The following is a 20,493-nucleotide window of genomic DNA, read 5'->3' on the forward strand; positions in this document are numbered from 1 at the left end:
TTTATCATTTTCTAAAAATTAAGTTATTTACCAGACATTTGTTTTTCGAAGCACTTCAAAAGAGTGATTTAGAATGCCAACACATGCCAACTATTTCATGGGTTCACAAAAATTGACTTCCTAGTGCAGATAAAATTTTCTTGCTTGGGTATTGAAAGTTAAGATTTTACATAATCTAAAAGACAGTATAGATTGTAAATGATGACAATTTAGTTATCTAGAGTGTGATTTTAAATATGTATCATGTAGGAAATCTGGTTCGTCTTGCAAACTACTGGTATTTGTTATATATAAGTTATTAGCAAAGTGCACTGATCAACTGTAAAGTACCTTTTGGTCCAAATTTCAATATTTTTTCTACAAATAATTATAAGTATCTCAAGATTAATGCATTACTTATAGTGTTTGATTAACATATATAAAGGTACATGTAAGATGTTGCAAGCAATTGCAGTAAAATCATTTTACAAAGTTTTAACTTCATAATTGCAGAGACTATTTGAGAAAAACTTTGCAAAAGAACCCCCTTCCCTTTCCAACCTAGTATCATTTTTATAGAATGATAAAGTTACCATTATCTTGTCATAAACTATATGAAAAAAATAGTTCACGATAAAACTAATATCAATGAATTTCAAATTAAACAATAGAATGTAAATCAACATGGGGCTAAAAAATGCTTAATGAACTTGGCAAAAATGATAACATTTTGGTACATTTTACATTTGTGTATAATAAATGAAACTTGAAATACCATATTCAACCCAAAAAATGACATTTTCTTCAGTTTCACCAAATCTGTGTTATCATAAAATAACTTTTGAAATAACAGTATTCATTTGTGAAAATGTCCAATACTGTCTCCTATTGGGGAGTGACATAGAAAAGATGTTCCAATAATTGTTCCTTATATCTTTGGCCCTGCTGGATGCCTATTGAGTTGAATAAAGTTGATCATTATATAAGATATAGTATACTATACAATGGGATAGGTTTGCTCTGAAAAATCATTCATAAAGCGAATCATTAATTGTTGTTGATGCATTTTTCTGCCGAAACCTGTTAATAATTATTATTTCATTATTTCATGTTTTGTTTGTTTTTTAAATTTAGCAGCAAACATCGTCCCATTATACAATTTTAACATTGAATTTGGAGGAACACATGTAATCCATCATATAATTACTCAATACAATAATACACAATACATTACACATGGTAAGTACAGAATGGACAGGTTTAAATAAACATTTATATTATAAATTGTTACAGTTTACCATCAACAAAATACAGCAGATGTATAAGAATCAAAAGGATAGATGTATATGCATTGTATAAAGTTTGTAAACTGTTCTGAAACTATTCTGATGTTGACAAAGCACAGCCATATTTAACTTCAATGTGTTACCAGCTCGTTCGACAAAATCAAAAGAACATGTCAAAAGCAATAGTTACATAAATTATGAAATATTCAATATTATACTACCTTTCTGAAGAAACTTTGTAATTTCAAAGTTCAATAAAAAATATATTTGGAGCCAATTTTGCACATTGAAGATGGATATGACACGAAACAATAAAAAACACAAGACAGATCTGAAGGGAAAAGCTTTTATTTACCATACCCACAAAACAATGATTTCTATGAGTGAAACTACATGTTGCACTTGAATCACGCTTATCTTTAGGGAGAAATCAATATGACACTATTCAAGGTTCCACCTGAATCACTTTCATTAGCGTCCGGAATGGCCAGAATAATGGGTTAAAAGGGGTATGATGATAACTAAGGAAACTTAAATAGAAGGCTAATGTTATCTTGGTCAATAAGTATGGAAAAACCAAACTAAGTATTGTGACCAACATCCAGTCGTGCAGAAACAATCAATTTAGACATCTTCAATCATGGAATAAACCTATCAATAATTTTTGATGATTCATTTGCATTATTGCGAGCTGAAGGACCTATATAATAACTCCACAAACATGGAGAGTGGCAATCAAGGGGATAGAAAAGCTAGCAATGATATCACTATCTTATTGTTATCTTCCTGGATAAATAAGTTAGCATTTATAAAAAAAATCCCAATGCTGTCTTTAAACATAGATAAATTAGCATTTTGCATGATCATCAAGTGACACAATGAAATTAAAGTGACAAAATAAACATGAAATGATATATTACCGATACAATAAGAATCTCCTTTTTGTAAGCCTGATGTATGTACATAGAGATAAAAAGTCATAATCTTGTCAAAACCATCAATTAACAATAACTTTTTTTCTCAATTTTCTTTTCATTTTACAGATAGTCAATAAATACAAACATCTGTTATTGAAAAATATGATGTGCTATGTTCAATGTGTTATATCTATTGTATCTCATTAAAATTAAAGAAAACATAACACATTCCAAGCAAGTCTGATGGACAGTATACAATGTCAATTTTAAAAGGGTTTATCAAGACAAAATGTTTACTACAAATATCACTATGCACTATAATCAAGCTTTGCTTTCCCTTCACAGATATATATTCACAAGTCCAGATTAAAAAAAACTTTAGAAATTACTGGAATTGTCTTCACTTTAGTATAGCCATCAATTTCTTCCTGAATATTTGTCCCCAAAAAAAAACCGGCACCATTCGTGATGATTTTTTTAGTTCAGACAAAACATTTCATCACAAGAGCGTTCCATTTTCAAACTTTAAGATCTGCCACATCCAGTGACAGATAAATTAAACATCATCCAGTGTTGTTCATCAACTTCTCCTGCCTAGACAAAATCCATTAGACCATGGGCCAAATTATAAATTCATTCATTACATATACATCTTCATATACACTATTTCAAAAGGGGGAAAACCTAATAACCTAAATCATGTTTCAATATGATGATTACTACACATTATGTGGCAGTTACAAATCCATAAATTGCATAATCATTATTTGTAATGATGAATATATATGAACTTCAGCAAGAATTATAGTATTCTGAACATAATTATTTGATGATCATTCAAAAGATATCCTCAGTGTTTGTAGCGAAATAATGCAAAATTAAACAGAAATAATGGAAACATGAATTACAACTGAAAAGCTTGCACATGTTCATATATATACAGCATCAAATTTACACTACTACCCTACTTTGTTAAATTTCAAAATCAGACATTTGATGCCTATATCTTTTATACTTGGGATAACTTAAAATATAACTTCTTGATAATCAAAGCACTTGCTATGCAATATAATTTCAATTGTTTATATTTAATTACTATATCTAATATTACATATGAAGAAGTCTGAATTATTGTATGTTTATGTATTCTTCTGAAATAATACATGTGTAAGTGAAATCTATCTGAAAAATATTCCTCAAACTTAAATGTTAACATCTGTCAACAAACACACTAAAAATTACTACTGAATATGTTATGGGGTTTACCAATTTCCTCTACCGGGCGGGAATGCGCCTCGTTGACTTCCAGGATTCATTCGGTGTCCTCCAGTGTTCGGACCTCCTGGCATGCCTGGACCTTGTCCCAGTAATGATGGGCCTGGTTTGTTCTTTAGGATGCTTCTAGGTGCACTGCTAGGTGGTCTTCCATCACTGTAACCAGAAACGCCAAGTGACATGAGAGGTTTTGGTCCAGAAGACTGAGTCACTCCCGTGTTGGCCTGGCTTTGACCTTTGAGTGTCCCAAACGCAGCACTAGCTGAAGTTGTCCCCGACATTGAAGATGGCCCCATCACCGAGTATCCACCCTGACTGAAAGCATCGTTGCTGCTGCGAGAATCATCAGACCCATATCCACTGTACTGTTTCTGCAATCCAACTGTAGAAGAAGATGGAATTGATCCAGGAGGTCTGTATGTGTCTGTCATACCCTGTTCCGGTATCATGTGTGAAGAAACGCCTGGAGCAGAGCTGCTGATTGGAAAATTTCTCGCTCCATAGTTCGGATCAGAGTCAGAGTGATAGTATCCCTCTGATTGTGATGTATAGGGGTCAACATCTCTATTGGCCAGTTCATTTCCCCCCACAGCGACCCGGATGCCCTGCTGGGATAGGAGTTGTGCTAGAGCTGCTTTCACACCAGCATTACTACCATTCGACTCCTGGTCTACAGTGCCTGCTACCTGTGACTGGCTTTGAACTCCATAACCTGCAGGGTATGAGTCTGGAATATTCTCCATTGGATAACCATAACTGTCCATTGACTGGTTGTCCCCTGCATGGTGGTATTCTGGGTAGTTCCCACCTGTAGCAGATTCTGTGTACACCTGTGAAGCCGGTTCTCCTCCACCGAGTCCCAGCCCTGGTAAAGTCTCAGCATCCTTTACCTCCTCAGGGGCTTCCTCTGTAGTCTCCTTAGTTACATGCTTAGCCATACTCGCAGCCAGCATGAGCTGTTTGCCGAGGTTATCCATCAGCTGCATAGTCTGATCATCCAGTTTCATATTCATATTTTTGGCCACTGTGTCCACTGAGAGACCCTGCTGTAGCATAGTCACCATCTTTGTAAGCTGGTTCTGTGGGTCAACTGTAGGAACAGAGGCACTATCCTCACCTCCATGACTCTGTCCTTTGTGACGAACGTCCAAATTACTGTCCACATCCTTACTCGTCTTGTCTACAGACTGGTCTATTCCCGGAATTACAACGTTCTTTCTCAATGAAGATGACGAAGATGATGAAGATGAATGTCCAATCATGTGCGATGTGACAGAGTGAGAAGACACTGAACTAGCCGAACTCTTAGTGACAGGCTTAGTAAGTACACTCTCTGCTGAAGACTTATCACCATGTCCCTTACTAGACTTGTAAGCACTCTGAGACGCTCCAGGTTTCTGTGGGGTGATGTTTTTTGACCCTGTTTCCAGTTCCTTCAGCTTTGCTTCTTTTATACTTTTCTTTCTATTCTTGCACCACATTTCATGACAATCTTGATCCTTTGGTAAGCTGAAAGAACAAGGGACATGATAAGTTGAGTTTGCTTATTTTACCTTATCAAAAGTATGGTATTTAGATAGAGAGCAAACTCCTCGGTTCTTATAAAATATTTACAAAATTTTGTATTCTCTATCCGAACCATTTGCATCACTAATAGAAACAATGGTGTGAAACAGAGATCAATTCTCTCTAGCTGACCATTCAATACACCCAATAATGTTACTTGGGCATAAAGCGGGGTCAGCAGTTAACAAAAATGTATACAACATCATTATAGCTGTATTTCTGTAATGTGATATTCCATATCAGACACATTTTCTACATTAATGACATAGCCATCATTTATCTTCAAGCATTTTAAATGTAATAAATTTCCTACTTGATTGAACTAAAATAAGTATGTTATGAGTATAGATAAGATAAGATGAGATAGATAATTGATCATTGGAATTACTTACTCCGGTGGCATGATTTTGCTACAATCAACATCCCTTAGCCAGGGACAGACCAAGGCTTGTTCTGCAGTCACTCTCCTTACAGGGTCCAGTTCCAGCATCTGGTCCATCAAGTCGAGGGCATGCTTAGGGAGGCTAGGGAACAAATTTATAGGTGTCATCAGTACAATTGTCAATTTCAAAATCTGTATTTGCACATTACAGAGTAATCTGCCCTTATGGATAGGTATTAATTGTGACGTCTGGTGTTTGTTAGCATAACATCATACTTTTTAGAGAAAACACATAATTTCACTCACAAAATAAGTATGACACAATCATTACCTACCCACAATATCCAAAGAAAAGCAAAGAAATCATCAATTTTGTTGTCAGCAGGAAATTTGTATTCTTACTGATTTCTCAAGACTTCTCTACTCTTAAATCTACCGCATTAAAAGAGAATATAATTAAATATAATATTAAAGTTAATTCCTTTGCTAAAATCTTCATTTGTACAAGAAACTATAGAAGTATTCATAAAAAGTACAGGTTATGTCATTTTTAATTATTTTCATATCGCATTGGATAATTAAACTAGTCTTCAAACAATGACTTTAAATAGCTTACAATGAAAATTCCTCCCTTAATCGCCGGCGATATTGCTTTTTAGGCTTGAATGTGTGAAAGAGAGGCAGTTTGATGACCTCTGGCCAAACAGCCGGGCATGGAGATCCACATGTCTTGCTGATTAATTCCAATTGATTCTGCTCAGTCTGAGCTTGGAAAATGGGTTTCCTTATAAATAGTTCTCCAAGAATGCACCTGCAAAATAGCATACCAACTATCAGAGTAAGTCAAATGTGCCATTGAAACTTGTAGCCATCTGTCACCAATCAGTAAAACTATCAGAAATTAGAATTCAGAATAATTTTAATCTTTATTCTCTATTAACCCTGGACAGAAACCCTGGAAAGGGTCATCCACAATTTTACCAATGAGAGATTTTTTATCATGACATCTCAGCAACATTGCCTTGACATGATGACAACAATACAATTACATCACACCAACAATGACAATCGTACAAATATGTCATTTCAGTCTTCCAACACAGTATCGCTATGTCCATAAAAGGTAAGCAATAGAGTAAAAGAAAAATAAACATTCACCCCATTGGGGTTAGACAGATCTCAACCCCCAGGTGTAACCCGTGTAATCTCCATCCGAACCATTTGCATCACTCTAATTGAAACAATGGTGTGAAACAGAGATCAATTCTCTCTAGCTGACCATTCAATACACCCAATAATGTTACTTAGGCATAAAGCGGGGTCAGCATTTAAAAAAGACTGTTACGCTAACTAACCACTGCAGGCCTGTTGTTTGATACCTCAGGTTAAAATTTTTCTGTCCATAAAGGGATAAATAACACTATCTCATCAATTCTGTTTGTGGGACTTGGGTAATACCTACCCTATACTCCACACATCAATGGCAGGTCCATATCTCTCCTCACCAAGGAGGAGTTCCGGTGGCCTGTACCAAAGTGTGATCACTTTGTTGGTGTACAGCCTGTCTTTATCATCAGCATGGTACAACCGGGCTAATCCCCAGTCAGCCAGTTTTATCTGGCCTCTGTAAAATTAAGCAATGTTAAAACATCACATGCTAACAATATCGTCTTGTTAATAATGCAGTCTATACAAAAACATCCATAAAGTTGCTCACTTTTTGATCAAAAGACACAGATCTGCAACTCGTATGGTGAACCAACATTTTATGCCAAACTTCAAAACCTTAAGATTTCATTAACATATACACTTTTATAAGAGTTCAGTTATAACTAGGCTTCCTATTAGGACCAACAATAAACACCCAACTTACCTGTTATTAAGGAGAATGTTTGAACACTTAATATCTCTATGTAAAAAGTTCTTGTTATGACAATATTTCAAACCGTCCAATAACTGCTTCATAAAAGACGCGATATGTTCTTCTTTGAAATTACACATTCCAGACTCTAACAATCCCATGAGGTCATGATCCATATACTCGAACACAAGATAGAAAGCACCTGTAAATACACAAAAGTGAAGAACTGAGCTACATTCAATGTCACATATTCACACACATATATATATATATACAATAAAAGCAAACATTTAAATTTATTTTGGAGTAATCTATGTAATCTCCATCCGAACCATTTGCATCACTCTTAAAAGAAACAATGGTGTGAAACAGAGATCAATTTTCTCTAGCTGACCATTCAATACACCCAATAACATTACTTAGGCATAAAGCGGGGTCAGCATTTAATACTGATAAACAAGTTATATCAAAATGGACTGGTATATATCCCCCTGCGCATATTAAGTAATAACTCCATTAATGGGGACAGAACCCTACATAGTTTACTCAACTCCCGTTTATGTCAAGGTTCTGTGTAGCAAATTTTATCAAAATATGTCAAGTAGTTTAGGAGGAGTTCGCCAGATAAAGCTGTGTCTACAGACAGACAGACGGACATCCAAATTTCAGTATACCCCCCCCTTAACTTCCTTGCGGTGGGTATAATTTAAGCTGTGATCACTTCTGTTATTTTTTCGATCTGAACCAATTGTTCCATTTTCAAGGAAATTTTGTGCTGATTATTCATTAATACTTTTCCTCCATAACCCAGGGTCATCAGCAATGATATGAGTTTGATGTAGAAGTAGAATTCACAAAATCTTGCATAATTTCTTGAGTATATTTTAAGACAAAGGTATTTAAGAAGCTAAACCTACCATTGATTTATTTCATGCAGAGCAAGGACCTAATATCAATATTTAAACAAAGTTAACTTACTATTAAAGACTTTTACTGCAAAATTTATGCACTTATTACATAAACAATATATTTCAGAAGTACAGAACATATATACTTCGGTTTTAGGGCATGAAGGTTTCAATTACAACAAAAGAATAGTGTGGGTTGCATGTAGGTTTGGTTACCATGTTACCGTCAAACCTGTCTATGACGACCACTGAAGGGGAGACAGAAAAAATGGTCACTAAAGAAAGTTTGCTTTTATAGACAGATTGGGGCTTTCGAGCCAGTAAACATAACAGAATTATATTTATGCAAAACAGATATATTTCTGTGATTTGTGTTCATTTTATTTTTTAATGTTTGGATGGGGCTTTCAAATGCAATCGAAAATTTTGATCATAACAAAATCAACTCCGTTTGATACATAGTAATGAAGATTTTTTCAGCTATGAACATAATCATTACCTAATTACTAATATGACATGGCCTGGAATTATCTGTGCAATATTAATTTCATACAATGTATGTGTGTAATATTTTTACAACACATTCTTGCTGGCAAGTCGTATGTAATGTTGCCATGTAAGCAGTTTTGACAGATTAATCTCGGGACATGAAAGATTGATTTAGAGGCATTTTCTCCCAATACATAGCTTCAAAACTATTAAAATCACACTGCAGGTACTCATATTAACTTTAAGAAGCATTTTTACCAAGTAATGTGACCATATTTTATTGATTAACACATCGAGAATACCCAGATACATTGGGCGATAATCCGACTGACTCTAATCGTAAATAAAGCCAACCTAAATTTATTTTTTGAAACAAGTACAGGCTATTTCTTAGTAATATAACAATGCTAAATATCGACAATGAATAATGGAACACCTTAAATAAATCGACATGTTTTATTTTGCCTACGGTATCATCAGAGTTGGAGCTTCAAGATCATGCTATACGAGTGATCTTTTCAAGCACATGGCGTTCGTGACCAACCATAATTTCAGTCTTTGATAGGCATAGATGGTTGTTAAAACCTCCATCCTCAAGTTGGTTACGTTATAAACCATACAGTCTTGTATAAACAATCCATAGCTAGGGCTTCAGTAATGGCTGCCATTTGCTTACTAAGGGAGTTAATTACCGGAAGTAGGTCAAAGGAACGCTACTGCACACACACACTCGGTACTGAAACAGTCTATCTCAGCATTCGGTTGTTAAACAACTTTGCCGGGCTAAAATGACCGATCATTAGCCTTATTAGACAGTTGGTTGTTATGCACAGTGTCATAATATAGTAAAAATGCACAGGGAGTCTAAAAACTGGTTATAGACAGGCAGTCGTTCATAATAGTAATACAGGCGATCGTTAGAGCAGGTTTGACTGTAACTGTTATTAATGGAGAAATTACCTTTATCTTTTTTAAAGTCTAGAGCATCCTGCTTATCCGTCACAATTTCCTTCAGATTCACAATGTTGGGATGATTGAGTTGTCGCAGGATCTTAATTTCCCTGACAGCAGTGATGGGGAACCCTTCTTTTTCATTCTCAAGACGTACCTTCTTCAGAGCAACAAGTTCATCTGGAAAACAAGTCATAAAATGTTGACCTATATCCCCAACAACACGTTACTTACATTCAAATACCTAGACAAATGCAAATATCTGTTGAAACTTTTTAATACAGGTCAATGGTCAAAGATGAAAGGTGTATCTTCTCATTCTTAAGGGTGTAATACCGTAAATTGGGATATTTTGGATATGGTCATAATTTAGCTTATTTGGTGTTTTGCACGGAAGCACCAAAATTGTACACACTATAATTTGACTACAAATATGTTTGATACATCTGCACTCTCTTGATCACATATGTGCATTGGTCATTTTTATCTTATTTGGTGTTTTGCAAAGAAGCACCAAAATTGGACACACCATAATTGGACAACAAATTTGTTATGTTAACATACATTTATGTTTTGTTCTGTCAACGGAACAATACCTTTTCAAGTGTTTATTTCTTGTGTGAAAACATGTATATCTATATTGAAGACTAGTATTCCAAAGGGTTTTCTAAGTATCGATATATATCTTTTATTCAAATCAAGCCAGTTTTTCCTTGTTGAGGGATCTATGTGACAAAAGGGCAGATGAAACAAGTAAATCTTCAGAAATGTTTTCATTCAGATTAAATTTATGCACCAATTACAGAACACAAGAAAACGCGAAATTTAAACACACCAAAATATAACCATCCTTTTTTGATACAAAATAGAATATCCCTATCTTTTAGGATATGAAAGAGATTTATAGTCTTTCCCTAACTTTTGTCTCCACATGTGAAAGAGTTTTATAGTCTTTCAAAATCTAAACATTTCTACTTTCTTCAAATCTTTATCTTTTATTCTCGAAAATAACTTTTAAATAAAATGCTCCATGTTCAAAATAATAATTTGAAGAGTTTTACTAACCAGTGAAGGTGTCTCTGGCCTTATACACAAGCCCATAGGTTCCCTCTCCAATGATCTCTATTGTTTTAAACAGATCCACACAGCGCTCTCCCCAGTCACCCTTCGATCGCTCATCATTTCTTCTTTGAAGGCAAATCCTGAAATTAAGAATTCATCAATGTTAAAATAGTTATGATATTATTTGACTTCTGTTGAACACATTACAAGATACTCAGGGATATATACTGCAATTCATTCAGAGATGTGTTTTAGCATACCCGTACAAAATGATATGCTAACAAAGGACTGTACACAAGATAAATCAAAGAACTTCTCTGAATATTGATATTAATAAATCTGGATAAGATGAGGTAGGCATGGTTAACTAACATTGACCCCAATTTTGTATTTTGTAAATTTTTATTTGAGATGATTATACAGCAGGTTATAAGGCCTATTCAACTTACTTTGGTCGCTTGAACTTGCCAGAACTTGGAGCTTCACGTTTCACCTCAGGTTCTGGTTCATGTTCAACTTCATAATCCATCTCTGGTTCATCCATCATTGGTGGCATTGGAAGGTCCGTTATTCGCCTCTGTCTAGGGTAGGCCTCTTCCTTCGGCAAGTTGGCTGGAGCATTATCGCTGCAAAAATATCAAGATCACACAAATATGCCGGAGTTCAATTGTAAATTAGAAATTTGTGAAAGACATAAATTGCCCTGCCTAAAAAATATATATCAAAATGCAATGTATATATTGATACATACAACTAGGGTTCATATCCATGAAGTTTGATAAGATTCCTTAAGTACTTTCTTTCTCATAACTATTGGTTACAAAAACTGATTATTTGAATAGGTCACAATCTGAGAAGATATTTAATGGAATCATCTGAAGAGCTGTAAGTAAGGTAAGTAGCATTATGTTATAATGTGTGAATCATGATCACTACTGCAAACTCACCTGTATGGACTATCGCTGTCAAACTCTTCTTCTGGAGACACCTGAGGTAAAGGAAGGCGAGGTAGGGTGGGAAAGTCTATTGCACTGCGTCGGTCTCCTCGTCCACTATATTGATTGATAATCTGTCTATCATAACTAGAATCTCTACTTTCACGCCCTTCCCCTCGACGTTCAGGCACTTCACCTCTATGGTCACCTATATCACTGCGGCGATCGGGTGTGTCTCGATCATGCATGTCGCCACGACGATCAGACATATCACTTCTGCGATCTGAAATATCGCCACGTCTATCTAGCACCTCTCCTCGATGGTCCCGCTCAGGACCACGACGGTCATCACGACTAAAACCATGATCATGATTATGATCAAGGTCATGACGATCATTTATACTATCTAAGTCAATAATTTCCCTTTTGGCATTATCTACTTTCACAACAATTTTGTCATCCATTAGTCTATTTTTACGTTGAGGAGGCAAACCTGGTGGAGGAGGGGGTGGAGTCGGAGTATGCTGCTTCTTCAAATACTCCTGCTGCCTAAAATCTTGTTTCACACTACGCTGCCCACTTTCCACCTTGGTGATAATGATATTGTCTTTCCCATCCATTGGTGAATCATGGTACATACTTCTTTCTTTAGATTCCCTATGCTGATCCCTAGGTTCTCTACCTTTAGCTGCCAGAGCAGCAGCTTCTTTCGCCTCCCTTGCACGACGATGCTTACTGAGTTCTGCAGCAAGGCTTGTGGCATATTTTACTGTGGAATGACTGATTTTATTGCTAGAGGAATATGTATGCCCTCTTGGAGGACTGTGGTCTTGTGGAGACCGAGAATGTCTTGAACGAGGGTGTCGATTCCGTGATCGAGGTTGATCCCTCCGAGATCGACTGCGTGGACTAGGTGATCTGGATTTTGATCTGTTCTTGTATTTGTCATGTCTAGAGTATTTATCTTTGTAGTGAGCACTGCAAGAAAAAAAAATTTATTAAATGGTTGTCCGAAAACAATTTTCATCATTAAATTTAATTTAGATTATTTGCATAATTTAGAAAGATACAATGTACAATTATTAACTATAAATTCCTAATTACATTCTGTACCATATTTTCTGGAGTATAAGCCACAAACCTAGAAATCAGTAGTTGAGCTTTAGTCCGCTAAACCTGCTTATATTAGGCTTTTTTTTTGGCCTAATACAGCTGCAGTCAAACCTGCAATAACGGACACCTCTATATAGCGGACACCTGTCCATAACGGACAGTGCTAGGAATCCCCAACAAAAATCACTATATAAATGTAATGTATATAGCTGACACCTCCTCAATGCAGACAGCGAACACTAAATTTAGTCTGTAAGTCGGTAAAATTTCCATATTACGAACACAAATAAATTTTCCGAACGTCGGTAATATTCCAACATAACGGACATAGACGATTATTTGCAACTTTCACTCGAATAAAAACAAGCTTTCAGTAGAAATTAGACTACATAAATAGTGGACACAATAATAAGACATTGTTTTTGAATGAAAATCACTGAATGAATTGAATGTGTATAGCGAACACTTAAATTTAACTTGAAGACAGTAAATATTCTATAATACAAACAGCGGACATCTTGTGCATCGGTAAAACAACAGAGGAAGCCATATCTTCTGCGTTAGTCAATAAGAGTTATTTCCCTTACGTCGCCTTTCGTAACACTCTGGGATTTACTCTGCATTTATATCTGTGTACGAATACACATTCGGGACTCGTTGGGTGTGAACCATTGTTTGTATAGCAACTTTTTGATGTCTGCCAGTTCACGACTTGGCCTACATGTGTTTACATTTGTTTTGTCTGAAATAACAGAGATTCGAGACAGCGTGAACACTTTACTCGGCTCATTAACAATGTGTTTAGAACATTACATTTATGGACCAATGAGTGCCGAAAAGATGGAATCTTCCAAGATATTGTCAACCCCAAATTTCGGAAATTATTGAACGAGGCCAAACATTGATTTTCTCATTTTGTGCCACTTTTTATTTTGGATTTTACATACACAGACGATATAATGGCTTGTTCAAAACTTTTAGGAAAGGCTATTTCCTTAGAACAATGTGTAGACATTATTAGGTTATAGGTTTACATTGATCATAGGTTAATCAGTCTTAATGAAAGTGCGGAAATAATGTTAAATTAAACAAATCATTCAATTAAAAGTAATTGGCCAATTCATGAAATAAATAAAATGAAATTTGTGTTCTCTGTTTTATGAGAATATCTCTATTAATCATGAGGCTAATCAGCCCAAATTAAATTGTGATAAATATTTTTGATGTTAACTTATTAAAGATGCTCCACTGCTGACAAATGATATTTTGTCACTTTAAAAAACAGCAGCAGACAATTTAGTATTTTTCTTCAGTTACAAAAGTTACTTACTTTACACCATTACTATCGTTGAAAAGTTTGAGCTTCCAATTTTACTTCGTTAAGAATATTAAAAATAATTAATTGCATCCCGAAAAAATTCCATGGCACTATATCATATATGGAATAATTTACTTAATGCACCTGCACCAAAGGCAAAATAAACTTATTTTATATCATTTTTCTTGTTGATTAGACAAATATTTACACAATTAAACACCAATTATTGTTCAAATGATGAATATCATTTATGATCTGTCGGCGGTGAAGCATCTTTAATTATTAAAGGGTTGTTTTATTTATCTGAAGATGTTAATAAATTATTTGTCGTGAATAACCTTGTTTTTTATTATTATTTCATATGCAGTATGTAGCTGAAAGTATATAAGAAAAACGCAGATACATATATATACATTGTATATTATATATACAATTTATTAAATAATTGTTTCAGATCTATTTTTTCTGATTTGATTGAAATTAAAAATATAAATATACTGTACAAATTCCTTTCAATAATAATTATGTTACTATTCATTTATTCCAAAATGAACAAAATGAAAAGAAAATGAGACAAATACATGTATTTGTGTATGGAAAGATTGCTTAGGTTGAACTGCTCTGGGGACATAACTCGCCGAAACACTGACCTCTACATAAAGGACACCTGTCTATAAAGGACACTTTAGCCTTGTCCCCTGGGTGTCCTTTATACACAGGTTTGACTGTATATAGTCAGCTGGTACCTCTTAAAATGTGAAATCGTAGGACAGATTTGGCCTATGCTACGTCAGTGGCATATTTCTAATATATCGTCCATGCAATGTCTTCATTCAGATAGCCTCTGCTGTTACTTAAAGCTGACTGATCCGATAGTGAAAGTAAACATCTGCGCCATTCATGATGTGTTAAAATAATTTGATTTTGACGGGTATGCAGATACACTTTTTCGGACCCGGGTACATCCCAAACCCAAAACGTAACCACATGTACTCAGGAACTCATAACAGCCCTACTTGTACTCCGCTAAACCTGCCTATATCATTAGGCTTTTTAATTTTTTTTTTTTTTTTGTCATATATATAGTCAGCTCGCGGTACCTCTTAACAAGAGATCCCAGAGGGATCTTGAAGCCCATCCCACCAAAGAATGATCTTCCTCTGACAATGGAAAGATGAATCTTTTCTCTGCTGTTCAAACTTTTACTACATATGAAATTTGAGAAATATCCTTTCCTTACTTTCTGAGATATATCGCAGTAACAAAATTCAACTATCAAAATCCAATATGGCTACCTGTCGCCCATCTAGTTTACAGATTGGTCCCAAAATGCATTATGCACAACGAAGATCCTAAGGGAACCTACATATAAAATTAGAGAAAGATTCTTTCAGTACTTTCTGAGAAAAAGCGAAAAAAACTTTTGATTATAAAATCAAAGATGGTGGCCTGTCGGCCATCTTGTTGACCGATGGGTCCCAGAATGCAATATGCACAACTAGACTCCTAGGGGAACCTACATATGAAATTTGAGAGAGATCCTTTGTTACTTTCTGAGAAATAGCAAAAAAAACCTTTGATTATCAAAATCCAACATGGTGGCCAGTTGACCATCTTGTTGACCGATCGGTCCCAAAATGCAAAAGACACAACAAGAGTCCAAGAGGAACCTGCATATGAAATTTGAGACAGATCCCTTTAGTACTTTATGAGAAATAGCGGTAACAAACTTTAACTATCAAAATCCAAGATGGTGGCCAATCAGCCATCTTGTTAACCAATCGGTCCCAAAATGCAATATGCACAACAAGGTCCCTAGGGGAACCTACTTATGAAATTTGAGACGGATCCCTTCAGTACTTTCTGAGAAATATCGATAACAAACTTTGACTCCCTTAACTTCAGTACTTTCTGAGAAATAGCGATAACAAACTTTAACTATCAAAATCCAAGACAGCAGCCATCTTGTTGACCGATTGGCCCAAGACGCAATATATGTATAACTAGGTCCCTAGGGGAACCTACATATGAAATTTGAGACAGATCCCTTCAGTTCTTTGTGAGAAATTGCGATAACACACTTTAACTATCAAAATCCAAGTTGGTGTGAATTAACTTTTCAATAGAAGCAAAAAACATTATTTGGTGCTTCTTATTATATAAGTGATTTAATGCAGGGGTGTAAAAATCCACTTGCCCAACGCCCGGGGCAACCAGTTTTTTAGTTCGGGCAAGTAGAAAAAGTTGGTTTACTTGCCCTGGGCAAGTGACAACTGAATGATTTCTGGACATAATTTTTCTGGTGCACTAAGAGTCATGTTATATGAGACTTATAACTAAATACCTGAAGAAACAAACCTGCTCAAACTTTACTAAAACAAATAATTTATGATTAGAAACAATTTTTACTTCACAAAAATAAAAAAAAAATTGAAATGGGCATAACTGGGTCGCTAGGTGCACCTTCAGTTCAGAGACGTTTTTCAGACATTCAAGCTGATAAAAACAATAATTAACTGCTTTTAAGTAATATAGAAATGCTTTTTAGAGTTACCAGGAATCAATCTAGCTCTGATTTATTATCGTTTATGGGTAAATTTACCCTCAAGGAATGAATTCCCCTCTGGCCTAAAACTCCCCTGAAGATTTAAAAATTCCCCATTTGAAGCTAAACAAGAGGCCCAGAGGGCCTGTATCATCCACCTGGTTTGTAATGCCAAGTTATGTTTTGAATACAGGTTCATTGTTTCTTTTCTAAAGGAATTTAAAGCAGTGTTTTTTCAGGGTATTTTGGGGAAAAAGCTTTTGTAAAAAATTGTGAATTTTTAATCGCAAAAAGAGCAGTTTTGGGAAAAAGTTACCCATTTCTGAACATGGTATTAAAGGTGATTAGATAATGTAAAACAGTAAACTGCTTCATTTTATCAAAGGGTGATGACCATCACAACAGCAGCAGAGTAGTTTGTTTTTGGATTTACAACGAGGGAAGAGATTTCCAGGTTTTATTTGTTTTTCAGCAATTTGATTTGGGAATTTTTCAGTGTTATTGCAAATATTAGGAGGTTTAGCATTGGGAATGGGGTCGTTTACCTACCCCAGTTATATAAGGAGAAAAATCACTGTTAATATTTACCTATATTTCCGCTATCAGTCCCTGGCCCTTCTGCCCTCGAAGGGTTGGAGTCAAAATTTATACAATCTCTTTTCCCCTTCCCCAAAGGATGTTTCTGGCCAAATTTGATTACATTCCATGCAGAACTGTATGACTCTAGTATCAATTTAAAGGATTTACCTCCATTACCCCTATTGGGCCCTGCCCCTCCTGCCCCCGGGGGTTCAGAGCCAAAATTTATACCAACTCCGTTTCCCTTCCCCTAAGGATGTTTTTGCCAAATTTGGTTACATTCCATGCAGATATTGAACTCTTTGACAAGTAGTGATTTAAAGGATATACCTTTATTTCCCTTATCGGGCCCCGCGCCTCCTGCCCACGGGGGTCATAGCCAAAATTTATACAAACACTGTTTTCCTTCCCCCAAGGCTGTTTGTGACCAAATTTAGTTACAATCCATGCAGAACTCAATGACTAATAGCGATTTGGAGGATTGACCTCTATTTCCCCTATTGAGCCCCGCCCTTCCTGTCCCCGGGGGGGTCAGAGCCAAAATTTATACAAGTTCTGTTCGCCTTCCCTCAAAGATGTTTGTGGCCAAATTTGGTTAGAATCCATGCAGAACTCTAGTACATGTAGCGTTTTATAGGATTTACCTCAAATTTCTCTATTGGGCCCCGCCCCTCCTGCCCCGGGGATCAGAGCCAAATTATACAACTCTGTTCCCCTTCTCCCAAGGATTTTTGTGGCCAAATTTGGTTAGAATCCATGCGGAACTCTATGACAAGTAGCGTTTTAAAGGAAATGTTGACGGATGGACGGACAGACGGACGAACACCTGGCCATGACATAAGCGGTGAGCTAAAAAGGATCATTTACCCTCTTTGAGACAGGAGATCTCAACCCTCAGGATAGAATCATACCCCTTGTGTTGAGATTCTCCTGTCTCACCTCAAAGAGGGTGAAAGATTCTATTATTCTTCCATACTTCACAGGGATATCCCGTGGTTGCTAGGGAAAAGATATCTCTATCTTACACAGGGGGTGTAAGACAGCTCACACGCGCTAGACAATAATTCGAGGTGATCCACAATACATGTAAACAGCGTAACTGCAGTGCGCATTGTAGATGATGTCATTAATTTTGACGCATAACAACATTCCTGTGATATCATTTTTTTTACCAAGTATGGGAGGAAAAAGAATCGAACATGCCGGGTCTGTGAAGTAGACAGCTGGGATATCTCAACCCTTATGAAAGATTTTGGCCGTCAATCCTCAGGAAGCCTCGGATTGACCGGCTAAAATCTTTCACTCCGTGGGAAAGCCTCGGGTTGACAGGCCAAAATAATAATCTTTCTCTCGGGTTGAGATATCCCTGTCCACTTCACAGACCCATGTAAGATTCTATAAAGCTAACTAGCACTGCATTGGTATCATGCGAGATTTCCCTGTCCGAGGTGCAAGAAAGACTTTTAAAGTTACCTTTTCCCTAGCAACCATGCAATATCCCTATGTAGTGTGATGTATGGAAGAAAATTTATTCTCCCATACTTCGCAGGGATATCCCGTGGTTGCTAGGGAAAAGATATCTATCTTACATAGGGGGGTGTAAGACAGCTCAGACGCGCTAGACCATAGCATGACGTCATCAATACATGCGTCGTGCATTGTTGATCACGTCATCAATTTTGACGTAGAATGACGTTCCTGTGAGAATGGCGCGATGAAAAGCCTCGTGAAAGATTTTGGCAGTTAACCCTCGGCTATCTCAACCCTCGTGAAAGATTTTGGCTGTTGAGGGTTGACTGCCAAAATCTTTCACAAGGGTTGAGATATCCCTGTCCACTTGACAGACCCATGTAAGATTCTATTAATCCATTCTTTAAAGGCCCACTACCTTTCCGAAAACAACATTTTAAATGGGAATTTAAACAAGAAAAATAATTTTGTCAAGTTGCAATAAGTTATTAGCTTAGGCTAATACAACACTTATCACCTGAAAAATTTAATTATATATTAAATATAATTTTGGTACATATAAATCAAATGTTAATTTTCATAGTGACTATTAGTGTGACAAATTATCCCATGTTAGTTTGCCATCACTGCATCAGACTGCAAAACAGCAAAATGAATCTTCACTTTTAATATGGATTAGTTACGCAGGGAAAATTGCATGCATTTAGTATTAATAATTATATTTATAATCTGATCCCAGGTCATAGTTTCAGAAAGATGGTGGGTCTTTAAATAAAAGACTGAATGAACAATCGATTGATTATTTTTCAAAGGAGCTCGTAAACTTATATAAGTAAGTACAAATGAATTATTATTTCAATACCTGGTTTTTTTCCTCGACATGTAAGATGGGCTTGGTGAACGAGACCTGTAGCGTTTCCTTGGACTTTCTGTTGGACTATGGTCTCTGAAAGATCCACTATAAGCACGCGGCGGATCTGCATAAGCTTTTGGTGGATTGTAAGCTTTTGGTGGCATATTATATGCCTTTGGTGGAGGAACATTTCCACCACCAGAAAAGTTTTTATCTTTTGGCACTAAAAGTTCTTGTGGCGACAATGGTCGTTTCTTTTGGTGTTTCCTACTACTTGAACCTCTTGCGGGCGGATGTGATGGACTAGATGGTTCACGTATATTATTTGGAGACACACTTGGACTTCTGTCAGGTAAATATCCTCGCATGTTTAGCCCTGGAGACATGGACCTCTTTGAAACGTCTCTGTTGTTGTTGTTATTGTGAACACGATTTATTGGTGAAACTGGTCCCTTGTTTGAAAGGTCGGAGTCTGAACTAATATCATCATAATCTACTATAGATTTGTTTTTCGATTCTGGTGGCATCCGGTAACTGTCCTGTAAATGTCTTTCACTCTTTTCTTTCGACTTTTTGTGGGATTTCTGCTTTTGTTTCTTCCGCTTTTTGCTGGAACTTGAAGACTGTGGACCCTGAGGCGGTTGAGATGGTACATGGTGTCCTGGAATGTCTTGTTCTCTGTTAACTAAATGTCTATACGATCTTGCATCAAATTCATCGAAAAACGATTGAGATTGATTCGAAGGTTTCCTTGGCATTATGTTGAAACCGGTTACGCACACATGGTCCGGCGTTATCTTTTAGAGTTATCTCCTCATAATATCCACGTAGCAATGCAATCACTAGGTGTCACTTTACACAACACATTTTGGCAAATATCACAATAAAAACTCACATTTAGTCCATAACTTGTTTGATTTTGGAGTTCTTGGTGCTCTTGCTTCGACTGATCTCTTCCTAGAGCGGAATCATAGTCAGCTGTGCTCCCAACGCTCGTTTTCACG

At 36.2% G+C, this 20,493-nt stretch overlaps 1 protein-coding gene across 1 annotated transcript; it reads right to left on the reverse strand.

The window, feature by feature from the left end:
• Positions 1 to 1,597: 1,597 nt before the first annotated feature.
• LOC138314698 (cyclin-dependent kinase 12-like) lies at positions 1,598 to 20,247 on the reverse strand. The gene is made up of 10 exons (XM_069255176.1): positions 19,499 to 20,247; positions 11,624 to 12,589; positions 11,126 to 11,302; positions 10,680 to 10,816; positions 9,624 to 9,794; positions 7,279 to 7,468; positions 6,868 to 7,029; positions 6,022 to 6,216; positions 5,416 to 5,547; positions 1,598 to 4,966 (listed from the first exon to the last, which is right to left on the reverse strand). The coding sequence occupies exons 1-10, from the start codon at positions 20,245 to 20,247 to the stop codon at positions 3,445 to 3,447; spliced, it is 4,401 nt and encodes a 1,466-aa protein (XP_069111277.1). The 3' UTR covers positions 1,598 to 3,444.
• Between the last annotated feature and the right edge of the window lie 246 nt (positions 20,248 to 20,493).

The sequence above is a fragment of the Argopecten irradians genome, chromosome 2 (genome assembly GCF_041381155.1).
Source record: "Argopecten irradians isolate NY chromosome 2, Ai_NY, whole genome shotgun sequence".
In the NCBI taxonomy this organism is placed as follows: domain Eukaryota; kingdom Metazoa; phylum Mollusca; class Bivalvia; order Pectinida; family Pectinidae; genus Argopecten; species Argopecten irradians.

Coding starts and splice junctions, on each gene's coding strand:
- LOC138314698 (XM_069255176.1), bottom strand. CDS start 20,247: ATGCCAAGGAAACCTTCGAATCAATCTCAATCGTTTTTCGATGAATTT. Junction 12,590..19,498: donor ATGTCGAGGAAAAAAACCAG/GTATTGAAATAA, acceptor TTTTTCTTGCAG/TGCTCACTACAAAGATAAAT. Junction 10,817..11,125: donor GGCAAGTTCAAGCGACCAAA/GTAAGTTGAATA, acceptor TCTTAATTTCAG/GATTTGCCTTCAAAGAAGAA.